The 27,498-nt window shown below is 41.7% G+C and overlaps 1 protein-coding gene across 3 annotated transcripts in view; it reads left to right on the top strand.

Annotated features, from left to right (window-relative positions):
* PHF21B (PHD finger protein 21B) overlaps positions 1-25,747 on the top strand; it is a 199,633-nt gene extending 173,886 nt beyond the window's left edge. For all 3 annotated transcript variants that reach the window (XM_054173900.1, XM_054173899.1, XM_054173898.1), the window contains 8 exons: positions 5,193-5,244; positions 10,667-10,743; positions 14,407-14,461; positions 18,385-18,407; positions 19,714-19,872; positions 20,892-20,967; positions 21,889-21,992; positions 24,960-25,747. In XM_054173900.1, the coding sequence (XP_054029875.1) occupies positions 5,193-5,244; positions 10,667-10,743; positions 14,407-14,461; positions 18,385-18,407; positions 19,714-19,872; positions 20,892-20,967; positions 21,889-21,992; positions 24,960-25,184 (771 nt within the window). In that variant the 3' untranslated portion in view covers positions 25,185-25,747. The remainder of the gene's footprint in view (positions 1-5,192; positions 5,245-10,666; positions 10,744-14,406; positions 14,462-18,384; positions 18,408-19,713; positions 19,873-20,891; positions 20,968-21,888; positions 21,993-24,959) is intronic.
* The last annotated feature ends 1,751 nt before the right edge of the window (positions 25,748-27,498 follow it).

Raw genomic sequence — 27,498 nt, 5'->3', positions numbered from 1 at the left:
ATTAGATTGTGTGTACTTCTGAAGCAACTTGAAAAGTGACACAAACTCACTCTGTGATTCTGTGAATCTGTTTCTCTTGTGGAAATGCTCAGCTCATGTGAAATCTTAACCTTACTAGTGTGATAAATGTGTGGCACAAAATCATCCTTGAAGCTGTAGGTTTAAGAGAATGATTACAATATAAGGTTATAATATTACTGGCGGCATGTGGGTGGTGTTCTACTGTTTTAAGAGGTTCATAAAGTTAAAACAGTGTTAAGGATAAATGGTGACTTTGCCCTAGAATATCACAGCTATAGAATAGGATAGGATAGGATAGGATAGGATAGGATAGGATAGGATAGGATAGGATAGGATAGGATAGGATAGAATAGAATAGAATAGAATAGAACAAAATTAACTGGGTTGGAAAAGACCTTTGAGATCATCGAATCCAACCTATCATCCAACACCATCTAATCAACCATGGCACCAAGCACCCCATCCAGTCTCTTCCTAAACACCTCCAGTGATGGTGAATCCACCACTTCCCCAGGCAGTACATTCCAATGGCCAATCTCTCTTTCTATGAACAACTTCTTCCTAACCTCCAGCCTAAACCTTGCCTGGCACAGCTTGAGACTGTGTCCTCTTGTTCTGGTGCTGGTTGCCTGGGTGAAGAGACCAGCCCCCACCTATGCAGAAGCTCTCCAGAACTACATTTAGGAAACCTCTCAAGTTTAAAATGTGACCCTTATACGAATCTTCATTGCCACCGAATGATGGGACTGTAGAGTCCTCTTGTTATTTCTTGTGTAGTGCCTTATGGGAAGAAAAGCTATCAGAGCCTGCTTAAAACCTGAACTCTAGAGAAAAGCATCAGTTTTTCTTTGCAATAACTTATCTTCACAGAAAGAATATTGAGCAAAAGTCTTCCAGAGAGCTGCAGGAAGAGACCTTGGAACTAGACACACCACTTTCTGGTGTAGCATTCATAAATTTAATGAGCTTTTCATTAAATTGCTAACTAGAATGCCCTGACTACCCTTTTTTGTAACCAAGAACTTTGTTCTTACTGTGTATACAGGAGGTTGTAGTGGGTTGAAATTACCCCCCAAAATAAAATTGCCAGACCAGCTCAGTTGGGAGCAAATGAGGCAATATTTACAAGCAGACTAAAATCTAGAAATATGAAATGCAATGAACATGCACCAAATACACAATGCTTAGATGTATCTACAATTTATAAACAACACAAGAAACCCCCTGGACAAAACCAGGGGGCTACCAACAGCTTCCCCCTCTTGACTCCTTTCCCCCACGCTGTACAAGGGAAAAGAGAGAGGAGTGGAGAGTAGTTTATTGGTACTTAGCCACAATAAGGAAACACAGCCAAGGTCAGCAAGCCAGCAGAACCAACCAGCTGGAGTCTGCTAGAGCGAAGAAGCCGAAAAGAGCAAGAGTTAGTTTATGCAACTAACTTCATGTTAGTTATCAGACCAATGGGGTTATTTAGACCTTATCATTATTTTCCCTTTACAGTCAATGGTAATTTATTTCCATTCTACCACTTTCTACTCCATCTGTGGAAAATTTCCTAGGCATCAGCTTAAAATTACCACAGAAGTCTTGACAAGCACAGTTTTGGGGATAGGGTGCTGAAGCTATGCCCTTAAGTATGACAGTTCTTTTCATGAATTTGTTTCACAGATGCAAATGTGGAGGTCTAGAGTTAATTTCTTTTGTTCTTTGAAAATAAACTTTAGTAGATTATAATGTATTTATGCAATTAGTGTAATTACAACTAACAGCGTAATTAGTGTAAATACATGTAATGGCATAAATAGAACATGTAATTACAAAATGAAATGGGTTTGGAAAAATCTTTGGTGTGCTTCATGGGAAAAAAAAAATACACAACATACTGTGCATTTCTAAAAGCACACTCCTGGCTTCTGAACAGATGATTCAATTTAAGGCAAAGACTAACAAGGATACCATGATACTTTTGAAAAGGAAACAAGCACTCTAGGCACTTCACATCTCTATTTGTCTTCAAAGCACAAAACTCAGGCAGGAACTCCAGTGCATCTCTGCATAAATGTTAGTTCATGACAGACTAGGATTTAACAAATTGAATTGAATAAAGAGACTTAACAGTAGTCAGGGGTCCCACATTCAGTTGCTGAGTATACCTGCATGAACAGAAAAGACAGAGGGTAGTTACTGTCTTTTGTTCTTGGCTCAGTCATTCTGCTGGGAAGCCATGGAGCTGATCCTCGGCACAGCCCCCTTAAGCTTTTTGCATAAGCCAAAGATTTGAAGGTTTCTGCTTTCCCAAACACATCATCAAGCTACAGCAAACCTCCATGTGTCCACTGTTTTGCAGCCAGGATGCCCGGATGCCTTACTAGGGAGTGGTTTTCCCAGATGCAGAATAGCGTGTCTTGGCCACCCAGGATATGCCAGGCCCAGTGGTCAGAGCCCTCTCCTGGAATATGGGTTAGTCCCTCCAGAGCTGAGGAGGGTCTGGGGAGTGACAGGTTGGACTTGATGATCTTTGAGGTCTCTTCCAAGCTTAGTGATACTGTGATAATGTGATACTGTGACTGGACCACCTGCTTGCTGCTGCCAGCGGGGCTCTGCTGAGGATGAGGGCAAATAACTGCCTGTGAAGTCACGGACCTTCTTTCACCAGAATGACCTCTGCAGAGAAATGAAGGACCTGCACAAGGCAGCTGCCTCTCTGGGAAGCAGGTGTCTGGGAGTTTGGGGGTGGGTTTTTCTTTTGTTTTGTATTTTTTCTTAAAGGGACCTGAGTTCAGCACAGAAAGAAGCAGAATTCTGCCCAGAACTTGTTGCTTTAAAAAAATAGTCTCCTGTTAGTAGAATTTTCTATTTCTGGAAACATTTTCCAGGACATTCTAGCAGGTTTTTATTTAAAAGAAAAATTAGAGTAATAAATGCTGGTTATTTAGCTAAGAGTGTTTTTAATCCCACCTCAGAAGAACAAGAGAAATGCATTGTAATTGTGAACTAAATGCCAGTGTTAGGACTGGATTGAAAAGCTCAAGAAACTGAAGCCTCAGTTCTGTGGCTCCCTGAACAGAAGAGAAGTAATAGACTGTGGTATTTTATAGAAAAAGATTGCAGAGACAGTGGTATTTTGAGTTGAATTCAATGGACTACATGAGTGTGAAATAGCAAAGCCTATAAAACAAATATGCTGTTAATATAGCATCCTGCTTAAAAAAATAATCAGCCTCTACTGTGACTTTTTAAAGGTAACCATCTCTCAAACATCTATAAAAACTAAGCCTTCCTGCGTTTAACAGTGAGGTGATGTCTGTATATGCAGGCTCTTCATACACATACCTTGCACATAAATAGCTATTGAAAGAGTTTTACCATGAGGAGAGGAAAATGTTTAGCAAGCATTCCAATATTCAATTTTAGTTTACATGCCGGAAAATGTGTGCTCTCCCTACAGTTTAGTCTTCAGTTAGTACAGTCATCCTGCACTCCAGTGGGAAAATATGATTGCATGTTAACCATTCCAGCTTTCTGATGATTTTATACCTAAATGTTGTTACTACTTCTGCTCAGAGCACCGAGTCATACCCTGCCAAAAAAGTTACTCGTTGGTGGGGGGAGGGTGAAGCTTGTAATTCTACTCAATGGACTAATTTTCTTCTCAGATCTGCACCGTGGATCTTGGATCAAGTATTCATCTTTCCCCTCAGGCATGGAGCCCCCACTGTGTCTTAGATGATATTTTAGACATATAAGGAGTGAATGTTATTGAAATCAAGGTCTGACATGCAAATGAACACATGTGCTTCTCATTACCACAGTTATGGAAGGCAGAAATATACCATGAATATATCTAAATTGCCAGTGATGAGATCTGACATCACCAGTTTTTGATGTGCAGGGAGAATTGCATACTAGAATTACATACTGTGGAAAGAAGAAATTCCTGTCTTATGATGCTATTATTTCACCTGTTTGATAGAAATATTTTCACCTATATGAAAGGGCTGTAGGTATCCATCCTGACCCTCAGGTTTTGAAGAACCCACCTAACTCCTCATTTACAAAATGAGGATGTGCTTGCTTTCCCATTTCACTGTGTGAAAGTCAGAACTGCAAAGGAAATGGTAACTCTGGTGACTTACTAGTTGGTTTTAGCCTGAACTGCAGTGAAAATTTTCTGTGGGCTTTTTTTTGTTGTTGTTGTTGGTTTTGGGGTTTTTTTTCCTTTTCACAAAACTTAGCAATTTAAAGGCTTTTCACAAAACAAGAAGGTCAAACACATTTTGACTTCAAAGTGTTGAAATGTTCTCCTGACACTTCTTTGATTGCAATGGAATGTTTTTACCTTCTACTGCTTAAACACTGTATTTCAGTGTGGCCAAAATCGACACATTTTATGTGTAGATTTAGGCCTGTGGTCTTTGGATTGTGTGTTTTGCTTGCTTGGAGGTTGTAGACAGGTGGGGGCTGGTCTCTTCTCTCAGGCAATCAGCACCAGAACAAGAGGACACAGTCTCAAGCTGCACCAGGGTAGGTCTAGACTGGATGTTAGGAAGAAATTCTTCATAGAGAGAGTGATTGCCCATTGGAATGGGCTGCCTGGGGAGGTGGTGGAGTCACCATCACTGGAGGTGTTCAGGAGGAGACTTGATAGGCTGCTTGGTGCCATGGTTTAGTTGATTAGATGGTGTTGGATGATAGGTTGGACTTGATGATCTCAAAAGTCTCTTCCAACCTGGTCTGGTCTGGTCTGGTCTGGTCTGGTCTGGTCTGGTCTGGTCTGGTCTATTCTATTCTATTCTATTCTATTCTATTCTATTCTATTCTATTCTATTCTATTCTATTCTATTTCCTAGCTGCTTGGGTTTTGTAGTCAGGCTGTCTCTCCTATGGTGTTTTCCAACCTGGTTAATTCTATTCTATTCTATTCTACTCTATTCTACTCTATTCTATTCTACTCTACTCTACTCCATTCCATTCCATTCCATGCCATGCCATGCCATGCCATGCCATGCCATTCTTCAATTCAAATTCTGCAGATTGCTCTGCATTCAAATAAGACACATTTCTAAAGACTTTTACCAGATTTCTTCTGTCAGTGCTAGATTTATTTATTTACTTACTTCTACCATGATTATTTTAATACAAAATCTAACACCTGCTTATTTTTCCCATAGAAAATTGCCTTCATGGTAGCATTAGGACTGGTTACAACAGAACATTTGGAAGGTAAGATGGCCTATGTTGCTTTACAGTTCTTTTGTGGATTTTTGTTTGGGTTTGGTTTGGTTTTTTAGTGAAATATTTTCTCTTGGCTCTGCAGCCAAGAGTAATTGGTGATTCTGTCCTCTGCAGGGCAATGAAAAATCAGGTGAAATGTTATTTATGCACAACTGTGCTTTTCAGCCTGTGTGACCTTAGTTTGCTTTGCCTCCCATCCCACTGCACCGCTCAACAGGCATGAGAACTGGTTCTGCAGCCAGCACCAGCAGGCTTGGCATAAGCTGACATTTGGGCTCACCCAGTCATCCTGGTCCTTTAAGGGCTGGAGGATGATATTGAAACAAAAAGCCTGCAGATGCTCTCACCAGTGCTGATCTGGTTGAAGAATCAGCGAGATTCAAAGGTACTTACTGGGATCTTCTGTAGCAAGCATGTCTTCTCCTCTTTCCCCATGTGAGATGGACTTTTTGAGTTAGTCATCTCTGGAGTTCCACAGAATAGTGTGTAAAATAGTTGTGAATATCTGGCATTGGTTGGATAAGATTTTAAGCAGGATAGAGGACTACCTTTCACAGTGACTTACTTCCCTCTATTTCCCTGCACTGGTCCAAACCCCCACAAAACTTCCAGTCTGATCATGGCTTTGTGTGAGAGCTGCTAGCGTGTCTTCCAAGGCTTCCAAATGCGAGTTCAGACCCAATATTGGACATAAACTCTTTAAATCTGTGTTTTGGAGAATAATTTAATGTCCTAGTGGCTGAGAATTTGAAAGAAACTTTAAGCCATTGGCCTTTGTAATCCCTTAATGGTAATGGATTGAAAGGGAAATTAAAAGGCTACAGCAATTTGGGGAGAAGATTTATAATCCAAAAAGTGAGGATGATGAATGGATCTTGTTTTCTTTGTCAAAGGAAAAGAGGACAATGTTTGAAATGATGCTGAAATACCAATTGTACTTACAGCAGGGGGGGTGCCTACTTTTGAATAATTCTTTAACATTTTATTGGCACTAATAAACTGTGTGGATTCAATGCTTGTGTTCAAAATGCTAAGCACTGCTCTGCTCTGTTTGTTCTACAGTAAGTGCAGAGAGGCACATTTTGAACCTAACTGCTACAATACTCATCCTGCAGAATCAATCCTTCCAGACACATTCACTTTCTGTATTCCTACTAGCTTTAAATAAATGGCTCCCTCCAACAGCTATTGACTATGGAAAGGGTATTTCTTCATGCATCTCGGTGATTACAACTGTCAAAAACTACCCTGATAGCTTTCAGATGCTGAAGTTTATTATTTTAGTGCTATGTCATATTTATGGTTATCAGCCATTGCTATTTATCAGGGAGCAGTGGTCATTACACAGTTCGGTTTAGTTTGGTGCCTCTGTTCCACATTTCTTTGGAATTAAACTGTATTAAGATTGGGTCATTAAAAGCTTATTCACTCAGTATCATTAATTCACAGCATTACTGCTTTTCTTCATTTTATTACTTAATTTTGTGGTAAAGGGCTATGATCTGCTTCTGTATGTATTTCCCTAGTAGCCTAGCAGCCTTTCCACTTAACGTCCAAAGGACTATCTTTCCCCTTACTGGGAAAAGAGCTCTATTCTGCAGAGCCTGTGAGGCATCTTTTACCAGTATGAGACCTTGTGATGGGTTGAAATAACCCCCAAAATAAAATTGCCAGACCAGCTCAGTTGGAAAGCACATGAAGCTACATTCACAAGCAGACTGACAGCTGGAAGTATTAAATGCAATGAATATGTACAAAATGCACAATCTTTACATATATTTACAATTTATAAACAACATGACTTGATGATCATTGAGGTCTCTTCCAACCTTTGTGATACTCTGTGTGTGTGTGTGTGAACCCCCCCTGGACAAAACCAGAGGGTTGCCAACAGCTTCCCCCTCTTGACTCCCTTCTCCCCAACCCCTGTACAAGGGAAAAGAGAGAGAGAAGAGCAGAGAGTACCTTGTTAGTAATTAACCACAACCAAGAAAGAGTTAGTTGTATAACTAACTTTATGCTAGTTATCAGAGCAGTGGGATTGTTTAGACTTTATCATCACTTTCCCTTTTACACCCAGCGGTAATTTATTTCCATTCTACCACTTTCTACTCAGTCTGTGGAAAATTTCCTAGGCATCAGCCTAAACTTGCCACAGACCTTTTACCAGTAAATGAACACAGCCACCACTTCCACTGACTGACACTGTGCAAGGCATGGCTTTCCCTGAAGAAAAATTGTCATTGCAGGCCTCATGCTCTGCCCGTCCAGAGTACTTATTGATGAGGGTAGCGGCTCATTGAAGCTCTTCCACCACCCTAATGCTAATTTATTCAATTCTGTCAAATGTATTACAGCATAGAGGTTTTTTCCTCCTCTTTGAGTTATATTCTTTGAATTAATTAACTAAGGAATAGAATGCTTAAATTCTGAGATGCAGTGCATGGTCTGTAACATGTTCAATATCTTTTTCTAGGCTATTAGAATCTCTTTTAACATCACCATTGTGTAAATAAAATAAAGTAGTAGATAGAAAGCACAACCTGAAAGGATTCTTTACTTCATGCCATTCTAAAATCTCACCCTTTATCTTGAGTGTAGCAAAGTAAAACCCCTGAAATATTTCCATCTAGGTTGCTGGAATATTTTAATCAGTTAAAACAAATAATTTACTCTACTTTATTAAGCCCTGTTTTGACATGTAGACAATTCTTTTTAGCAGAAATACCAAGTAATGAAAGGCAGAACAAAAGCACATGCTGGTGTACTATCTTGATGTGATTATTGACAGATCAAGTCTTAGAGGTATGCACTGCTTATCCCACAAGCATGGGTATTTTTTGCTCACAGTTTCCATAAATAAAGTGCTGACATTGTGCTCTGCCTCCCTGATGGCTGCATAGGGTAGAGTAGCTCTAGATCCATTTCAGTTCATTACTCTGCCTCTATCTCTTTATTTCCATCTATTCCCACTGCTATTACTTTTCCCCTCAGCCAGCTTTTATCTCTGTACCATAGTGATGCCTCTTCCAAAGCTGCATTCCAGGTATCTACCTCATGTGTAATTCAGACTCCATCAAATATTTCTGTTGCCTTGGTGAGAGCATGTACTGAAGAAATTCTCTTTTAAACCTGGGACCCAAAAGGGCAGAGAGCTACAGATCCATCACAATCCTCTTGTGAAGACACTCAACCCAGTTAAAGACACAGAAAGGTCTGCTGTATCAAATTCTCCATTTCTTTTTCTGGGCCAGTGAAAAGTCACAATCCTGTATCACTGTGATCACTTCTGAAAGACTCAGACTGGGCTGCCCTAACTCCATCTTTTCTCCTGCACTGCCACAGGGGTGCTGAGATTCATGGTTCCTCTGTTGGGATATCTCTGTCACGTTTTGGTCTTGAGAGCATTCCCCTTACGCAAACTGATGCTGATATAAAGAACAACCGTCTCTTTCCTGGTGCATCTGTGGCAGGCTGCTAGATCAGTATGTAACACTTGCCCTGTGCTTTAGAGGACAGGGATGGCAAAGGGTCTGGAAGCTTTGGGATGGCGATTCCAGCATACCCAGACAAACATTTCATAGGGAATACTTTCACAGTGAGACAGAATTGTTACCCACAGAATACCCTCCAGTCTGGAGGCAGTGTAGCACCAAGAATGTTAGCAAGATGTTGGCAGTGGTTGCAGCCGTGACGTTGATCGCTCATCTCAGCACAGCCTCAGATCAGATTTCTTGGCAGTGAGATTCTCTATAGCTCCTTGAGTCACGTGGCAGAATATCCATAGATCATGTCAGACCTGGGATACAGCTTTGCCTGTATGCTTTGACTTGCCCTAGAGAAGACACCCCCTGAGCATGAGAGGTGACATTCTTGTGCCAGCCAGAATGTGTGAGTAGTCGCTCTTCCTCGTTTCTCTTGTCGATCCAGTTCCTGCTGATACAGCCACAACTCCAAGCGTGGTGGCTTGGCCAATAGTCTTTGTGAATGAAAAGGTTCAAACTACTATCTTGCAACTCAGGCCATCCCTGCAAAGCATTAGCCTCATCTCTGAGGACACTGTGTCCCAGCCCTTACTGACAATACTAATGCCATTTACTATAGCAATTCTTAAAGTGGCACATGGCCCCTTTTTACACTGTGGGGGAGCGATCCACATTTGGAAAGGGTGCCTGGAAACCTGTGCTGTGTGTTGGAAATCCAGTTCCCATGTGTCACAAACATCCTGAAAGCTGGACTGTGTCTTACTGTTGGTTTGCAAGTGGAAGGTAGTGCTCAATATCCTGAGCACAGTGTTCTGGTGCTGAGGATATTCTCAGATAGACCTCTATCTCAGACATTGATGAAAGATGCAGAATGTGACAGTGTCCTGAGTTTCTCTTGGGTATGCTCCTGGTGCTCTGGGCTGGAGCTAGTGCCTGTGCCAGTTCCATTCATTCTGAGGGGTTTGCTTAGGCAGAATGGAGGTATCACCATCACATGGGCATGTAGATTACTAAGTCTCAACTTTGCCTTTACAGAAATATGTATATGGCTAATGCCCTCAGCAAGTACTGTCTTGAATAGGTGCTACCATTTAGCTGAAGGGAGCTCTCTTCTGTTTCACCCTTTTTCTGAACAGGACTGCAATTCAGTGTGCTTGTCTTTGCCCTGCTGCTCCCAGTGACACAAATACGTGCACATAACCACATTTAGTTTGCGTGCTTGAAATTGTGATGGTGCATATTTTTGGATGGATAAGTGATGAAGCCCTAGCTTCTGAATCTAGCCATGCCATTCAAGCTATGTTTTTTCTAACCTCCACAGATAAAAAGTAATGGAAATTACATTTGAAAGGATCTGTTTGCTTTCCTCCAATATAAACTGCAAGGAACAGATTGCCCAAGGAGGTGCTGGAAGCCCCATCCCTGGATGTTTTTAAGGCCAGGCTGGATGTGGCTCTGAGTAATGTGATCTAGTGGAAAGTGTCCTGCACATGGCAAGGGGGTTGGAACCGGATGATCCTTGATCCCTTGGTCCCTTCCAACCCTGACCATTCTGTGATTTAAAGGCTCCATTTTTGTTAAAAGCAGACATTGATAGTACTTTGAAAGCTCTTTGTTGGTACTTGCTGAATACGTATCTGAAGGGATCATAACAAAAATCTTGTAGGGAAGCAGAAGCCCGCCTTGGAGGAAGGAAAGAAACCACCAAAACCCTGTGTTCTGAATCTTAGAAGGAAATGCTTATTAGTGTCAACCCCTGAACTGCAGACAAGATCACTGTGATGGAAGCCAATGATACTTTAGAAACTCAAGCTGAACACAAAGCCCAAGGGGTTGAGGGTAACAGCATCTTGCTTAGCAAGTTACTTAATTTTTTCCCTGATGAATGAGGAATGTACAATTAATGTTTCTTTCCATGGTTACAGAAATCCAGAGCAAGCGTCAGGAAAGAAAGAGAAGAAGCACAGCAAACCCAGCCTATAGTGGACTCCTGGAAACAGAGGTACTTTATCATTTGCTTTTTTTAAACACAGTTCTAACTGGTGTGAGTATAAGGTTTAAGTGCTTCTTATTACAAATATATATATATATATGTATGAATGCATTTACTTGTAAAGACATTGATGTGGAAAGGAAAAATCTCATCTCAGTAACTAAGCAACAGGTGTTCACCCCAAAACATCACTTGCTTCAAACTGGAATTCATTAGTTTTAGTAAAAGCCAAAAGGACTAAATTAATGTGGGACATAATTACTCCTTCACCCACACAGACAGTCCCTTTAGGTCAGAACTGAAAAACAGAAATGCTGCTTTATGTTTACAGATTCAAAGACTGCATCAGGTTGGAAGGGACACTCAAAGGTCATCTTGTCCAAACCCCCTGCAGTGAGCAGGGACACCTCCAAGTAGATCAGGCTGCTCAGGGCCACATCAAGTCTGATCTTGAATGTCTCTAGGGATGGGGCCTCAACCACATCTCTGGGCAATCTTTTCCACTATTTTCCCACTGTCATTGTAAAGAACTTCTTCCTTATGTCCAACATGCTCCAGTTTAAAACCATCGCCCCTCATCCTATCACTACAATCCTTCTGAACAGTCCTTCCCCAGCCTTCCTGTAGGTCCCCTTCAGATATTGAAATGTGGCTATAAGGCCTTGCTGGAGCCTTCTCTTCTCCAGGCTGGGCAGCCCCAGTTAATTCAGCAGGAGAGGCTCAAACTTGTATTGCTACTTTCCTTTTTCTACATGCCAAATAATGAATGGAGAACTTTGGGGGGTTTTGTTGCTGACATCCATGAGAGAGATGTGTTGGTTTAAGAAATCAGTGTGCTCTACAGGTGGTGTGGAAGCCTGCATAATAAATATAATCATGCACAATTAAAACCAGAATGCTTTGAATAATCTCTGTGGTCTTTTACACTTAGGCTATTGCATTCAGTCGTAGCATTGGATTGCTTAAGTGGTGTAAAAGCAGCATTTAAGTAACTTCTTCTGAATTGTTTGTCTGTTTCTGAACGGAGATAAAAGCATATTTTTCAGCTTATTATATCCCCACCTTTAAAATTTCACCACAGTTTGGGCTTACTGTTTGAACTTCCTATAGGAATGAAGCTGATACTCAGCCAGCTCTTCCCTTAAGCAAGGTTTCTGTGTGCTCTGAGTTCTTTAAGCCATAGAAAGCGATTTTTCTTTGCTTAGGAACAAGTGATGGAGAACTTTTGGTAGGCCAGCCCTTCAGATTTCTGTGTTTGATGGCAGACAGCAGACAGATAAGGCTAAGAAGAAACACACCACTGCAGGCAAGCTGCTTAGAGGATTAATTGTTTGGGGGTTTTGTTTGTTTGTTTGTTTTAAGTATTGGAGATTTTTATGCTTTAGAGCAGCTGTGAGCGTTTGCATTATTCAGAATTCCTCATCTTTGCTCAGGCCACCTCTTCAGAGCAAATACTGATGTCCATATGTCCAGTATTTAACACAATAGGAACTTTAGTCTTGCTAGCATTAAATCTGTAATGTCTTCTCTTAGACCTTTTCTATCCTGTGTCAGACCTTTGGAGCTGTAGTCTGGTAGATGTGTGTGAGAAACTCAAAGTTATCTTGGAGCAGGAGTGAAGAAGGTGATGGAGGAGGTCTGCTGCAGCCCTAGTTCGTACTTCTCATTACATCTATTCTCAACAGCATATCCTGAAGTGAAAGATGGAATGGAGAAAGAAATGTCTGTGAAAGAGTCCTGTGTCTGATCAGCTGTGTCCTCATTAGGAGTTGTCATTAAGTACTGACCGTGGGGAATGCTGTTCCAGTATAATGGAGGCAGATGTTTTTTCTCTGATCAATTAGCTGCTCAGATTGATCTGCTCATCAGTGAGTTGAGGTTGAGGTATTTTGTGGCATTTCAGGCATTTTGCTGCTGTTTAATTTATGGATAGTCTACTGAATGATCTTTAATTCATAGTTGTTTAAATTGAAATTGCATATAAATTAGACTTTATTCGCCAACACCCCTCAAAACGGCAGGAGCTCAGCATCTGTAGTGGTGATGTTAACTTTCATTATCATGGTCTTATATTTTCACTTGATGTTGTGCTCTTTCTTTGAAAAGTTAATTTCTTTATTAAAAAAATAAAAGAAAGAAAGAAAAGGAAAAGAGAAAAGGAAAAGAGGGAAGGGAAAGAAACCAGTAGCTTTTCCTTTTCCCCTTTTCCCTTTTCCTTTTCCTTTTCCTTTTCCTTTTTTCTTCTTTGTTTTCTCTTTCTCTCATTCTCTTTCTTTCTCTCTCTCTCATTCTCTTTCTCTTTCTCTTTCACTCTCTTTCTCTCGTTCTCTTTTACTTTCTCTTTTTCTCTTTTTCTTTTTCTTTCTCTTTTTGTCTCTTTCTCTTTCTCTCTCTTTTTCTCTTTCTTTCTCTCCCTTTCTTTTTCTTTCTTTCTCTCTTTTTCTTTCTCTCTCTCTCTCTTTTTCTTTCTCTCTCTTTCTCTTTCTCATTCTTTCTCTCTCTCATTCTCTTTTTCTCTCTCTCTCTTTCTCTCTCCCTTTCATTCTTTCTTTCTCTCTCTTTCTCTTTCTCTTTTTCTTTCTCTTTCTCCTTCTCTCTCTCTTTCTCTTCTCTCTTTCTAGTTCTCTTTCTCTCTTCCTCTTCCTCTTCCTCTTCCTCTTCCTCTTCCTCTTCCTCTTCCTCTTCCTCTTCCTCTTCCTCTTCCTCTTCCTCTTTATCTTTCTCTTTCTCCTCTTTTTTGCTTTTCTCAGGGAAAGGTTAAGTGTTAGGCTGTGTATTTTTTGAAGAAACACCTACTGAAAATTCATTGATAGACTGGCAGGCACCAGTGTGAAAGAGAACAGTATACTCACCACAGAATAAATCATGTGTTAGCAAAACCTCTCTGATTTTCCTGCAAGCAGAGTCTAACAGCATCTAATGGAGGATAATAGTACTGTTTCCAGTTCTGCTGTACAAGTATTGGATGGCTCAGAGGAACAATATAGGCTGTTACTGAAGCCTGGCTTGCTATTGACCAACAGCTTTTACCATCTGACAAGTTGGCAATGCACTGCATCAAATTAGTTAAACATCTCAGTCAGGTTTCCAATGATCTGTATTTGTAAGTTTGGAAATCTTTGGTGACCTCAGGAGACTGAAATCACTTGACAGCTCCCAGAGGTCATGCGCTTCTGGAGCAGAAATACTTTGCTTAGGCCCTAAGGCATTGCTTGCAAGGAAAATATGTTCCTATGAACTGTAGGCAAGTGTTGCAGAGGGTAATGATGTTTTTCTGCAGGTGGGAAGTCCATCACCTTGTCTGTATAGGCAAATAAAGATGTTACCTCACAGTAACAATTTATTGCAGGTTTCCTCTTCTGAAGGTTGTTTATCTGCTAGGCTCACAGTTACTGCTGCCTTGCTCTTAACCCACTCCTGCAACATATCCTGCAACCTAATCATTAAAAGTCAAAGTCTGCATTTCTCTCTTGTTAGTAAAATCTAATGCACAGCCAATCGCTCTGTGAAGAACTGTTAGAGAGGTAAACAGTGGCAATGAATATTCTAAGCCACAGAACTAGCATCTGGAGAGCTGGTGATGTGTGAGGGAGGGTGATTTGTACTATGAAATGGCAGGAGACAAGCAGAGCACTTTTCGGTGACACTGTGGTTCGATTCTTTCCCTTGTAGCGGAAACGCCTTGCATCAAATTATTTGAATAACCCCTTGTTCCTTTCAACAAGAGGTAAGCACTTTTTAAAATGAATATACTGCTGTTCTAATGACATGCTAAATATTTATTGGTAGGATTTCATATACATTACTGCTAGGGTACCACAGGGCATTACTTTTTAGTGTGCAGAGAAAGTGGACGGGTTCCCTGCACAAACAATCGAAGGATAAGGCTAAAGGTCAAAACTGTGTAGAAACAGATCCAAAGCCTCTGATATCAGTGAGAAAATCCAATCCATAGTGTTGTAAGCACCAACATAGAGAGTCAATCAGTCGACTGTAGTCATGAGGTCTTGGATGATAGGTTGGACTTGATGATCTTTGAGGTCTTTTCCAGCCTTACTGATTCTATGATTCTATGACCGAAGAAGGCAACACTGCCAATCCCAAGTGCTTAAAAGATATATACTGAAAAATGAAGATTTAAAATTTTTTTTAATTGCTATTATGGGCCATTTGTTTGCCTCTTTTCATCAGCTTTAGGAAATGGCTGTCCACCTTCAAGGGACAGAAATTGGCCATACCTTTTTCTTTAACAACAGTGTCTGAAACCCACACAATTTGTCTGACTCCAAGAGCCGGAGCCATAAGTCTAGATTTGATAGCCTTGAAGATGCCTTCCCATTTTGTATTTATAAGAAGTTGAGATGCTGAAAATTTCATAGTAAAGGCCTTGAGAATGAGCAACTCAGAGAAGCCATTTGGGGATGATGATGATGATGGTTAGCTCATGTGAAGACAAACATGCAATATACAGAAAAGGCCAAGAGTTGCAAGGTGCAACAGGAAGAACACTGAGCAGAGTTTTCATTCTCAAGACGAGGCCCATGTAGGATTTTAAGAGAGAAAGTAAGAAGCTTGAGTTACATTTCAGAAGAGGAGAGAAAATCAATAACCAAATGTGATTGTGTCCTTGCCCTAGCTGCCTTTGTAATTTAGAACCTACTGTAGTGCATTAGAGGTAAGGGAAGAAAGATGTTTTTCTAAGCCAAATATTAGATCAGTATTAAGGGTATTTGCAGCAGCAATTCCATTTAGAACATGAAGTTGTGACAGGTTTTTCAGTGTTTGCTTGATATCCTTATCAAGTGTCATGTTTAGTGCTGGGGATTCACCTTTCTGGTCCTGCCTTGGATTCCTGTGCCACAGGATCACTATCTGAAATGCAGTGGTGCTTCTCTCTGCCTTCAAAACTTCACATGGTTGATGCAGACAATTGCCCTACTTACCATCCACCTCTAACACATAGGGTCTCAGAGAACAAGAGAGGTTATTACACAGTAAACAGCTCTGATGACTTGTCTCTTAGCAGGAGCCCATGCTTATGTGAGCCCCGGTGGAAAGAACATTATTCCTGATTTAGTTTTATCTTCAACATTAAAATGATAATTTATTATTTGTCTTATCATAGCACTTCTTTTCCCCATGTAAACACAGAGGGAAAAACCCAGGGGAGAATGGCAGTGTTAGCAAGCCGTGCTGTTGGGCCCTTGGGGGATTTCATTCAAGTTAGGTTTAGGTATCTCTGACTTTATTTTCACCACGCTTCCCATTTTCCTTGCAAGGAAGTAGGCAAGTGACAGAGCTCTGCTGTTGCAGCTCTCCCTGAGCCACTTGGAAACCAGCACTCTCTGTCGTTAATTGTTAGTCATAGAAGAGAATCACAGAATCATTCTTGTTGGAAAAGACCTCCAAGATTATCTAAGGCAGCCATCAACCTAACATCACCATGGCCACTAAACCATGTCCCTAAGTGCCATGTCTACATGTGTTTTTTAGCATCTTCAGGGATGATGACTCCACCACCTGCCTGGGCAGCCCATTCCAATGCCCAACCACCCTTTCAGGAAAGAAATTTTTCCTAATACTCTATCAAAACCTTAACTCCTCTTCCAGTCTTGTATCTGCATGAACCTGTGCTGGGATTCTGCATATTCTGACAATTATAAGCTGGACTCCTTTAGAGGAGAACTCAGCACCTTTGTAGGGCTGTGTGCACCAGGGCACTCTTGTGCTAGATGCTTTGTGAGCTCTGAACCAAAGCCAGATGCTGGAGACAGATGCTATCCCGGACAGTTTGGCATTGCAGTGATGTAGCTGTCTACCTTCAGTGCAGAGCTGACTGCCCTTTCTCCTATAAAACAGCCCTTTAGAAAACTTCTCATTGGTTTGTTTTTTTTTTTCATCAGCTAGGAGGCAGAAGGGGAAATATTTTAAAGTGTGTTTCAAGCTTTTTAAGAAGAGTGGGCTGAAGAGAGAAATCAGCAAACTAAAACATGAAATGAAATGAAAGAAAAAATCCATATGAAGTACCAGAAACAGCTGCCACTGCCAGAAAGGGAGAAGAATTCTTGTAAATTTTGAGCAAAGTGTCAATTAATCAGGATTCATTTAGCTGAAAATGTTTTACCTGAAATGAGGTCACATCCCCTGACATGTATCATTTGCAGAAAGGCTCTTCAATTATCAAGGCTCTGTTTGTCTGAATAACATTTATATCCCCTGAGTAAACGTGGTGTCATGTTGTGGTGGATCTCTACGTGTGTATTTAGGTATAGGAAGTGACATCTCCAGATTGCATAAATCTGTGATCATTATGGAAGTCATTGGTGAAGGATGCTAAATTGTTGGGAAAAGTAGACAAATTTATGGAAGGGGAAAAAAATAAATCTGTCTAAGGCTGTTAAATATGAAAAAAGAAGATGCAAACTCCAGGTGGGGGACACCCCTAAACTGCTGCTCTCCAGAAAGAGACTTCTGGAGTAGACAAATTTATTCTGTGCTTGCCTTGTTCTTGCACCCTGTGCATGTGTGGCAGCACTGGATGCTGTTAGCAAAAGAGCCTGGACTTTATAGCCTTTGGTCTGTCTTAGGTGAAGCTGTTCCTTCATTCTTATGTTCCTCTTTCTACCTGGGTGTGAGGCCTGAATGTGTCTGCATCTTCACAAGTCTACATGAATCAGTGTATAAAATAAATGCCTAACAGCAGGAAGCAGCTCCCAGGTCGGTCTGTATATGGAAGATGTCACTGGGACAGCTATGCTCCCATTGTGATCAGAGAGGCAGTCAAAGAAGGACAGATGGACAGAGATGTCAGTGTGGTTGTGTCCACTTTAATCCAAATAAAGGCTTTTCCATCAGCTGTTTGGGACTGAGACAGTAAGCGTGCACCAGCCTCTTGCAAACTGGCAGCATAAAATTAGAAGCATGGTTTCCATAAAGCTGTTAACATTTTCTGGCTTTTTATTTTTGGACCAAAGTGTGATGAATTTCACAAATACTTTTGCAAAGAGCTTGTCCTGCTTTCCAGTGAGCTGTGATGGTTATTGTTCTTATCAGGCTGCGAATGCAATCACTGCAGACTGGGTTCACCAAAAGGACAGAAAATCTTGGCGTTTTGGGTGGGAGCAGTTCGATGATAAAGAGTTGATGATTACCTGAAGCTCGCTCCTACAAGTAGCTGACCATTTTGGCTGTGAATCAGCTGGACATTCAAATGTGTGTTTAACAGTAAGTCAGTGGCACCAATTTCATACTCCCAAGTTAAGCGCCTGCTCAAGTGCCTTGATGGTTCATGGCCAGGCTGTTCATCACCCAGCAGGCTCAAGTCCTTAAGAAAGGCTTTCAGACTACTGTCATGTGGAGAGGAGCTCTGCAGGAAAATGTGTGAACATTGGAAACAGAGTGTGCTTCTCGTGCTCTGACATTTTAGCATCAGACCTTTGGACATGAGATTCCTCCCATGTAAACTTTAAAATCTCAACTGCCAGTTGCATTGAGTGCTGGTGCATTCTTTCCTGCCTGCCTTCATTCTGGCAAGGCTGTAATCTCCTGTGTCACAGCTTGACTGAAATTCCTCCCATAGCTGAGAACTAGCATTCACTGCAGCAGTGTATTTCCCACTAATCTGTTCTCTGCCCCTCTTTCATATGCTAGCAAATGAGGATCCATTCTGGAAGGTATGTGTAGAAAAACTGCATTCCCAGTGTCTTATTCATCACTGTGCTTGCTTCTGATTATTGTACTTTCCATACCAGCACAAAATTCTCCTTGCCTTTCATACTGCTTGAGTGAAACATTTCCCACTTCACTAAATCTTTGAGCTTTGAAGTTAGAATTTCAAAGAGATGAATGAACTCTTGGGCTTTCATGTGCAAGGCTTGGGTTTAAATCCCTTTGTAGAATCCTCCAGTTGAGAAATCGCTAGTCCAGATTTGTGGGTTTAACAAAACTTTAAAGTAGGAGCCATTCAAGATGAAATTCTGGATTAAATCTCTTTACATTTAGGTTAAAATGAAGACCTTTTGAGCAGGAGAATGATGCATTTATTTTTTTTGACAGGTTTGAGTTAGCATTCAAGATACAAGCCTGACTTAAACTGTCCTGAAACATTATAATTAATATCCATAAAAATGAAAATATGCTTTTGGAACTAGCAGAGGTACAGGATTGTTATTCTCCTTCCTGGAAAAGCACAAGGAAAATTTAGGGTTTTTTTTATTGTAATGGTTCACAAGCCATGAGAGTTTCAAAATCAGTATCTCCTTTATTAAAATGCACTTAATTATACAAAGAGTAATTAACATGGCTACCAGATTAACACAGCAATTTACTACATGACATTTTAACTTTGTTGATGAGTCTCAGTTCATTTTATATATTGCTTCAGATAAAGTACTAATCAGTCTTGTAGAAGAAAGGTTGTCAGAGCAAGTCTGAAGAAGGAACAATTAGTGCCAGGGAGAAAACAGGGCCAGAGGAGCCCTCTAGAGGAGTTCCCATCAGAGGGTACACAGCAGAAGGTTGTCCTTGAGCGCACTGTTTTTCTAGCTGCTCTTTCAGGCAGTGGACACAAACCATGAAACTCTGCTTTCTCCCCAGACGCTTGCTTCCTTCTGCTTTGGACTTGAAGGACAAGTGATCCACACACTGACTTCAGAATAGAGCTGTGTGTGATGATACATGTGTTGGGGTGCATCAAGTGCACCAGAAGCTGGCCAGATTAATCAGCTCCCTCATGTGTTTGATGAGTTGGGGGTTAGGTTTTGTGGTTGTTTCAGTTAATGAACTGGCTTCTGGCTCGTGTGTTTGTGTTTGTTGCCATCATACACCATTATTTCTGTTGTCTTCTGCAGCAGCCAGAGTCATTTTGACATATTTTTGTGTTTGAATGACCTTGTCTGCTCCAAGAGGGGCCTTGAATACTGTAGAGGGAGAAGTTCTCAATGGATTGCCTTTACCCAGGCCTTCCTTCTTCTCTTGCAGAATGAGATCCACCATGATGAACACTGCACTGCTTGCAAGCGTGGCGTTAACTTGCAGCCCTGTGGTACGTGTCCCAGAGCATATCACCTCAACTGCTTGGATCCACCCCTCAAAACTGCCCCCAAAGGGGTTTGGGTCTGTCCAAAGTGCCAACAGAAGGTAAGCTGCATGGAGCACACCATGCCAAGGAAAGACAATGGGAGAAACCTCACATTTGTGTACCACTGAAATGATCTAACCTATGGTCACAGCTTAGGGGACTGCATTAGCTAAAGTAATGCTGAGAGGTTTTAAGTACAGTTTTGCAGCATTTGTTTGTGGTATTTTCATTGACCTGGAGTTAGAACATACAGTGAGTGCCTTAGCTTCCCTGTAAATGCATCTGCTGAGGTCTGCCCCTTTAAAATGTCTCCTCATTTTCTTTTTTCCCTTCTTCACTGTGAAGCCACCAGCATGTAAGGTTGCCAGAGGAGTAATGTAAATCTTATAATGAGGGAGACAGTGTCAGAAAGAGACACTGTTAAGCAGAGGATCTGAAAGCTGTGAGAACACTTCCTCTTCTTTAAATCGTGTTTATTACACACAACTATTGATCACAGTCATGTCAGAAATGCTAATTTGTCTAGTTGCTGTGAATAATGCTGATTGCAGGAGCAGGAGAACAATTACTAAAACAGTACAGTGTCACTGGAATATAGAGTGGAGGCTTAGATTTTGTGCCTTAGAGTTCATTGTGTTTAGCTTTGAGATCACTGTTATGCTCCTTTGAAAGCGTCAAGGGGAAGTTCTAGCGTGCAGCTGCAGAGAGCAGGGCAGCCCAGGATCCTCAGTCGTGTTTTCATATGGACCAGCAATGTCTTCTATGTGGAGTAGACAACACTCCTGGCAGTGTGCAAGCCTGCTTGTCAAGGGCTGAAGGGTGCCTTCTGGCCACGGCAGCAAGCAGCAGAGGATTTGTAACCCCCTTTTAGCACTGTAATGCTGTTTATAGTGATGTGTAAAGGAGTAAGCCCCAGTGGAGATGGCTGCTCAAATTATTCTCCTGTTACTTTTCAGCTTGTGAATTCCAAGACAAGGACCCTACATCTGGTCCTGCAGAGCTTTGAGGCTGGAGGAAGGAAAACATTGATGTGGGTCTTTGTGGAGTCCTAACTTTTTATTGTTTCCTGGGCTTACAGGTGTTAAAGAAAGATGATAATGTGCCATGGACTGGAACTCTGGCTATTGTTCACTCCTATGTTACTCATAAAACAGGTAGGGATTAACACAGCTGTTGACAAGGAACTCCCACCTCATGACTGCTGCTGCCATTTGAGTCTTTCTTACCACTTTTATGGATGCAGTGATGTAATGCTACCAGATACCATGGCATTATTCAACAAAGAGCCGTAAGGGGCTGTGGCTGGGAGCAGCAGGTCATTTTCTTTCCCCCTCAGTCTGCTCCTTCACTGTCTTCTCTCTTTAAGGAAGCTGAGATTTATCTCTCTGGAACTTCATTCTGTAGAGGAGGCTATCATTCAAATGGTGCCTTCCTCAGAACAGGGTTGAAAATGGGGTTTTGAGGCAGAAATGCATCAGGCTGAGAGGCAGAGAGAGACAGTCAGCCTAGACCTGAGCCATGGAGTTGGCTATGTAGCACAATGCCAACTTTTGTCTCAGATGCTACAGCAGTATCAGTTCCTAATTGCTTTGGTATTATTTAGTATCACAATCATTAGGTATTTGTGCATTCACCATGACTCTTTTTGCAGTTCCCTATTCAGGCCACTGGGGGCAGGAGATTGTATTTGCAAGTTTTGCAGAGGTGTGGACCTGTTGTGATCGTGCTTTTCAGGCAAGGATCACTAACTATTGCCGTTCTGGGCGGCTCACCTGCTCCTCAATACCATTCACCTCTTTCCTGGGGACCTCCACAACCACATGTGGTGAAGGATTAATTTTAATTCAGCTCAAACCCGTGCTGTAGCTTTTGGGTTGTCCTGTGTGCTAGCCGTTGACATAGACACGTGCAAGCAGAAACTCCAGATTTGTTTGGGTGTACCTGCTACCAAAAGGTTAACAAGACCTGGAACTAATCACTCAGAATCCCTGCTTCTGCCTTTTGGTGTCAAGCACATGGTTTTGCTGTGTGCCCTTTTCTTAACATCTCTCATCTTTAATCTTATTGTTCCACAGTCAAAGAGGAAGAGAAGCGAAAGTTATTAAAGAGAAGCAGCGAGCTGAAGAGTGAGCATAGACAGTTAGAAGAAAAAGATCGACTTCTCAACAATGCAGTGAAGGTAGGACACCTGAGCTGGGGACACAGAGTCTCCTGCAGAGAAGTTTATCAAGAATTTATGCCTGAAAAAAAAAAAAAGAAGGCTATTTTGGGGCTAAGCTACAGGTGTTCCAAGCGTGAATGTAGTTCTCTGAGGAAAACCACATGGATGTACTTCTCACACAAAAGCAAGCTGCTTTGGTAGGCTGAGGAGGAGAAATCTCAGAATCACAGTATGTTAGGGGTTAGAAGGCACCTCGAAAGATCATCCAGTCCAACCCCCTGCCAGAGCAGCATCACCTAGAGCAGGTCACACAGGAATACATCCAGGTGAGTTTTGAATGTCCCCAGAGAAGGAGACTCCACAACCTCTCTGGGCAGCCTGCTCCAGTGCTCTGTCACCTTCACAATGCAAAAGTTTTTCCTCAGGAATTCCTGTTGCACACAACCACCCCACAACCCCAGCAGTCATGGCTGCCTTCCTAGTAGTGCCATAACCAGCTGTAATCTACCTAGTGATTTTAAGGCACTCCCATTCTCCAGGTTAAAAGTTTAATCACAGGTATGTCCTCCAGTGGTAGCTGCTTGTCCATAAGCTCAAAACTATGAAAGAGTTAGAAATAACCATCTTTACTTGTCTTAGAAGCTGAACATGCTAACAGTCTCTTTGTGTCTGAAAATGAGTTCTCCATAAACTTGTTTCAAAGCTAAATGCTGGCTGGAGGTGCCTCCCACACATACCACGGTATGAGGACCTGTCTCTGGCAGCAATGAATGGGATGAGTTCAGCGCCTTAGTTCCTATCCTTCATAGCTGAAGGAACTTACTTGGGACTACCTCACCTCAAGCACTCTCCTCAGGGACACCTGTTAGCTTTCATGGCAGTCTCAATAAATATTTGAAACTTCCTAACCCTGAAAAACTCAAAGTGGCAGCTGCAGGAGTAACTGGTCACTATTTGTTTTAACACTACAGTTATCCAGAGGAGACACGTTAAAATATTAATGACATTTAAAGCAGAGTGGAAGGAGAACCTATAACTTATTAAGAGACATCACAGTGGGGAATATTCCCTATGTGTACAGCCACCATCAGCACTGATGGAAACATGTATGTATGAAGAGGTGACTCTGGGGTACAGAGTATCTTTGGTAGGTGGGAGAAGGAATGAGGAATTCAGAAAAACATCTGGGGGTACAGTGTGCTACCAGGTGTGTGTCAGGGCTGCCAACCTCAGTGAGATTTCTCTCTTGGCAAAATCAGGCTCTTTCAATAGTAGTGTGAGGTGATGATTATAGATATATAGATGATATAGATACAGATATAGATGATATAGATATAGATCCTTCCAAGATACACTTGGAAGGCGAAAAGCAACGAAAGGCGTTCTGGCACAGAGCAATTCCGTTTCTGGTGTTTGCCAGAGATGTGCATTAAAGAGTGCACTCCTCCAGAGGTGGAAGGGTAGTATTTGGTAAAAACAGAGCATGAGATTTCATCTGTCTAATTCAACCTCTCAGCTGCTCTACACTGTTGCTTTTCAAACAATGTGACTTTCAAGTGAGGTTGTCCTGCTTCCCCAGGACTGGAGAATCCCCCCATTACTCCCGGCAGTTTAGATGACAGCCGAAGAGGAGCAGTCTGCAGACAATCTGTTTTGCCAGGCCTCTGGACCCACTAGGAGAAGGCAAACAGTAGGTTTCAGATAAGAGAGACCATTGCTTCCTTCTGTCTCGTGGATAGACTCAACATTTTGGTCTGTCACATAGCCCCTTGCAGGCCAGTTGATAGCATGAAGGATGGGATGTTAGCTACAGCAGTACGCGGTTGAGGAAGGAAAAGGAGAACTACTGATTCTTCCTTACCTCTTTTTGGAGAAGAGAGAGAGCAGGGATGCTTTAGTTTGGTTCATGCTTGCTTTCATGTATCACAGTCTCACAGTATAACCAAGGTTGGAAGAGACCCCAAGGATCATCAAGTCCAACCTGTCCCAACAGACCCCACATCTAGACCATGGCACCAAGTGCCACGTCCAATCTCCCCTTGAACACCTCCAGGGACGGTGACTCCACCACCTCCCTGGGCAGCACATTCCAATGGCAAACGACTCGCTCAGTGAAGAACTTTTTCCTCACCTCGAGTCTAAACCTCCCCTGGCACAGCTTGAGACTGTGTCCCCTTGTTCTGGTGCTGGTTGCCTGGGAGAAGAGACCAACCCCTTCCTGTCTACAACCACCTTTCAGGTAGTTGTAGAGCGCAATGAGGTCACCCCTGATCCTTCTCTTCTCCAGGCTAAACAATCCCAACTCCCTCAGCCTCTAGCTGGAGGTGGGGAGATTCAGGCTGGAGGTGAGGAGGAAGTTCTTCCCCATGAGAGTGGTATGTAGGCTGGTATGCAGTGTTTCAAGTGACTGTGGGGTGCAGTTTGGACACTTCATAAGAAAAAGACTTTCTTGTGACTGCAGTGGTACAACGGTGGTGTCTCAGGTCAGGTGTTCTGTCACACAATGTTGATGTCATGACTAGAGAGATCACCTTCATAGTGCTGAGTCCCTAAAACGTGTGGCGCACAGAAAATGCATCATGGTGATGCAACGGTGTTTAACAATACCTTCTGGTAGGATTTAGAGAGCTCACTGATGCCTTGGGTACTTTCCAGTAATGCAGCTATTACAATCCCATGCCAATAATCTCTTTGGAGTGTAGAAAGCATTACTGCCAGGCTGTCTGCAGGATGAGGTAGGAAATGTCCTCTGAATGTATTTGGGCCGGGATGGATATTGTTACCTCAGACAGCTGCTGCAGCGTGTGCAGCACCAGTGATTATTCCATTCGTTAAGCTGTGGTTTTGCTATCCCCAGAGGAGAATATACTTCATTTGAGCAGGATGTTCACTCAAGACACAAAAGGATGTTTCAAGATATGTTTGACACCAATTTGAATATATTCTCAGTCTTCTCTTCTCTTTCCCCTTCTCTTTATTTGACAGAAATGCTTAGAGCTAAAAACCAGCCTGTTGGCCCAGCAGAAAGGGACTCAGTCATCACTGGAACGTCTCAAAACCCTCATTAGACTGATACAAAACGAGCAGATGATTCAGGTTACCATGACGACCACCACCACCTCCTCCCTGCTAACTGTCCCCTGGATCAAACCCTCCCCTGCCTCTGCTGCCATGCACAAAGCCTTGCAGCAATCGCAGGGTAACAACTGACAGCGTCGGCTGCGTGCGAAGGAAGGAACGGGGAAAAAACTTTATCCACAAGCGCAGAGGAGAGGTTAACCTGAGACAAAGGAGGGAAGGAGCAATCTTAAGCTTTGATACTCATAGAAACTTGCAAACCAAGCAGTCCAGTTTGTAGGTCACTGTGGCAGCAGGTTCCCACGGAGCGGGTGGTGCTGCGGTTTTGTATTTGCCAAGACCTTCAGTGCTTAAGAGATTTTTGTTGTTCTGTTCTGTTGGCCTTAATGTATTTATGACTGAGGATGAGCAGGAACAGTATGGCTGGTGGGAAGCGGACTGTCCTCTTGCGGGGAGCAGACAGGTTTCCAGTTCTCCTTGAAAGGCGAAGGTGTTCAATGCAAAGAGTTAGTGAGGTAGTAGAGAAGTAGTTTGGGCTGAAAGCTGTGCGTGGGAGGGAAATTGGTGAGCTGACCAGAAACTGCTTAGGACTAGAGATGAATTCTGATCAAAGTTGGCCCCGTTGATTCAGGTGACCTGGAGATGGGGCTGTCCTGACCCGTCACGGACACTCGCAGAGCCTTGAAATAAAGATCAAAAAACAAACAAAAAGCAAAAAAAAAAAAGAAAAAAAAGAAAAAAAAGAAAAGAGGGAAAAAAATACCCCACAAATAATTTCTTTTTTTCAGTATTATTAGAGTTGAGAATTGCAGATATTTAAATAAAGACACTGTCTGAAGCTAGCATTCCTAGTGAAACATTGAAGTACTTTCATGCTGATGCTTCTGTATGTGCGTTCCGAGTATCGAAGCGGAGGCTGACTGTCAGACTCCTCCCTTCTCTGCAGCTCCTTTTGGCTGACCTTGCTCTCGGTGCACTTGGCTCATGGAGGGGTTTTGTGTGCAAGAGTCAGCATCAACCACAACAGTGGAGAGCTTGGGCAGCTTGGGCTTCATTGCTTTCTTCTTGTGTTTTAGGGAGATTGTTCTGGGGGGTTTCTATTCTGTTTGCTGGGGGCTCGTTTTTTTTGGGAGAGAGAGAGATTATTTGGGAGATTTTCTTTCGTTTTTTGGTTGGGTTGCTCTTTTTTTGGAGATTATTTTGGGGTTAGTCTTTCTTTTTTTTGGTTGGGTTTCATTATGGTTTTTGAGAGATTATTTTGGGGCTTTTCCTTTTTTTGAGAGATTATTTTGGGGCTTTTCCCTTTTTTTGAGAGATTATTTTGGGGCTTTTCCCTTTTTTTGAGAGATTATTTTGGGGCTTTTCCCTTTTTTTGAGAGATTATTTTGGGGCTTTTCCCTTTTTTTGAGAGATTATATTGGGGTTTTTCCTTTCTTTTTTGGTTGGGTTTCATTACTTTTTGAGAGAGATTATTTGGGAGATTTTCTTTCATTTTTTTTGGGTGGGTTTCTCTTTATTTGAGATTATTTTGGGGTTATTCTTTCTTTTTTGGTTGGGTTTATTTTTGTTTTGAGAGAGATTATTTTGGGGCTTTTCCTTTTTTTGAGAGATTATTTTGGGGCTTTTCCCTTTTTTTGAGAGATTATGTTGGGGCTTTTCCTTTCTTTTTTGGTTGGGTTTCATTACTTTTTGAGAGGGATTATTTGGGAGATTTTCTTTTATATTTTTGGATGGGTTGCTCTTTATTTGAGATTATTTTGGGGTTAGTCTTTCTTTTTTTGGTTGGGTTTCATCATGGTTTTTGAGAGAGGGATTATTTTGGGGCTTTTCCTTTTTTTGAGAGATTATTTTGATGTTTTTCTTTTATTTTTTGGGTGGGTTTCTCTTTTTTGAGATTATTTTGGGGTTATTCTTTCTTTCTGGGTTGGGTTTTATTATTTTTCTTTTGAGAGAGAGATTCTTTTTGGAGTTTTTCCTTTTTTTTTTTTGAGATGATTTTGGAGTTTTCGTCCTTTTTTTTTGTCGGGTTTCTGGTTTTTTTCTAGAGATTATTTTGGGGTTATTCTTTCTTTTGGGGTTGGGTTTCATTATTTTTTGAGAGAGATTATTTGGGAGATTTCCTTTTATATTTTTGGTTGGGTTTCTCTTTTTTTGGAGATTATTTTGGGGTTATTATTTCTTTTTTGGTTGGGTTTATTTTTGTTTTGAGAGAGATTATTTTGGGGCTTTTCCCTTTTTTTGAGAGATTATTTTGGGGCTTTTCCTTTCTTTTTTGGTTGGGTTTCATTACTTTTTGAGAGGGATTATTTGGGAGATTTTCTTTTATATTTTTAGATGGGTTGCTCTTTATTTGAGATTATTTTGGGGTTAGTCTTTCTTTTTTTGGTTGGGTTTCATCATGGTTTTTGAGAGAGGGATTATTTTGGGGCTTTTCCTTTTTTTGAGA

This window comes from Dryobates pubescens, chromosome 27, assembly GCF_014839835.1.
Source record: "Dryobates pubescens isolate bDryPub1 chromosome 27, bDryPub1.pri, whole genome shotgun sequence".
NCBI lineage: Eukaryota > Metazoa > Chordata > Aves > Piciformes > Picidae > Dryobates > Dryobates pubescens.
Note: the sequence above shows the minus strand (reverse complement) of the source record. Positions and strands in the feature narration are given on the sequence as shown.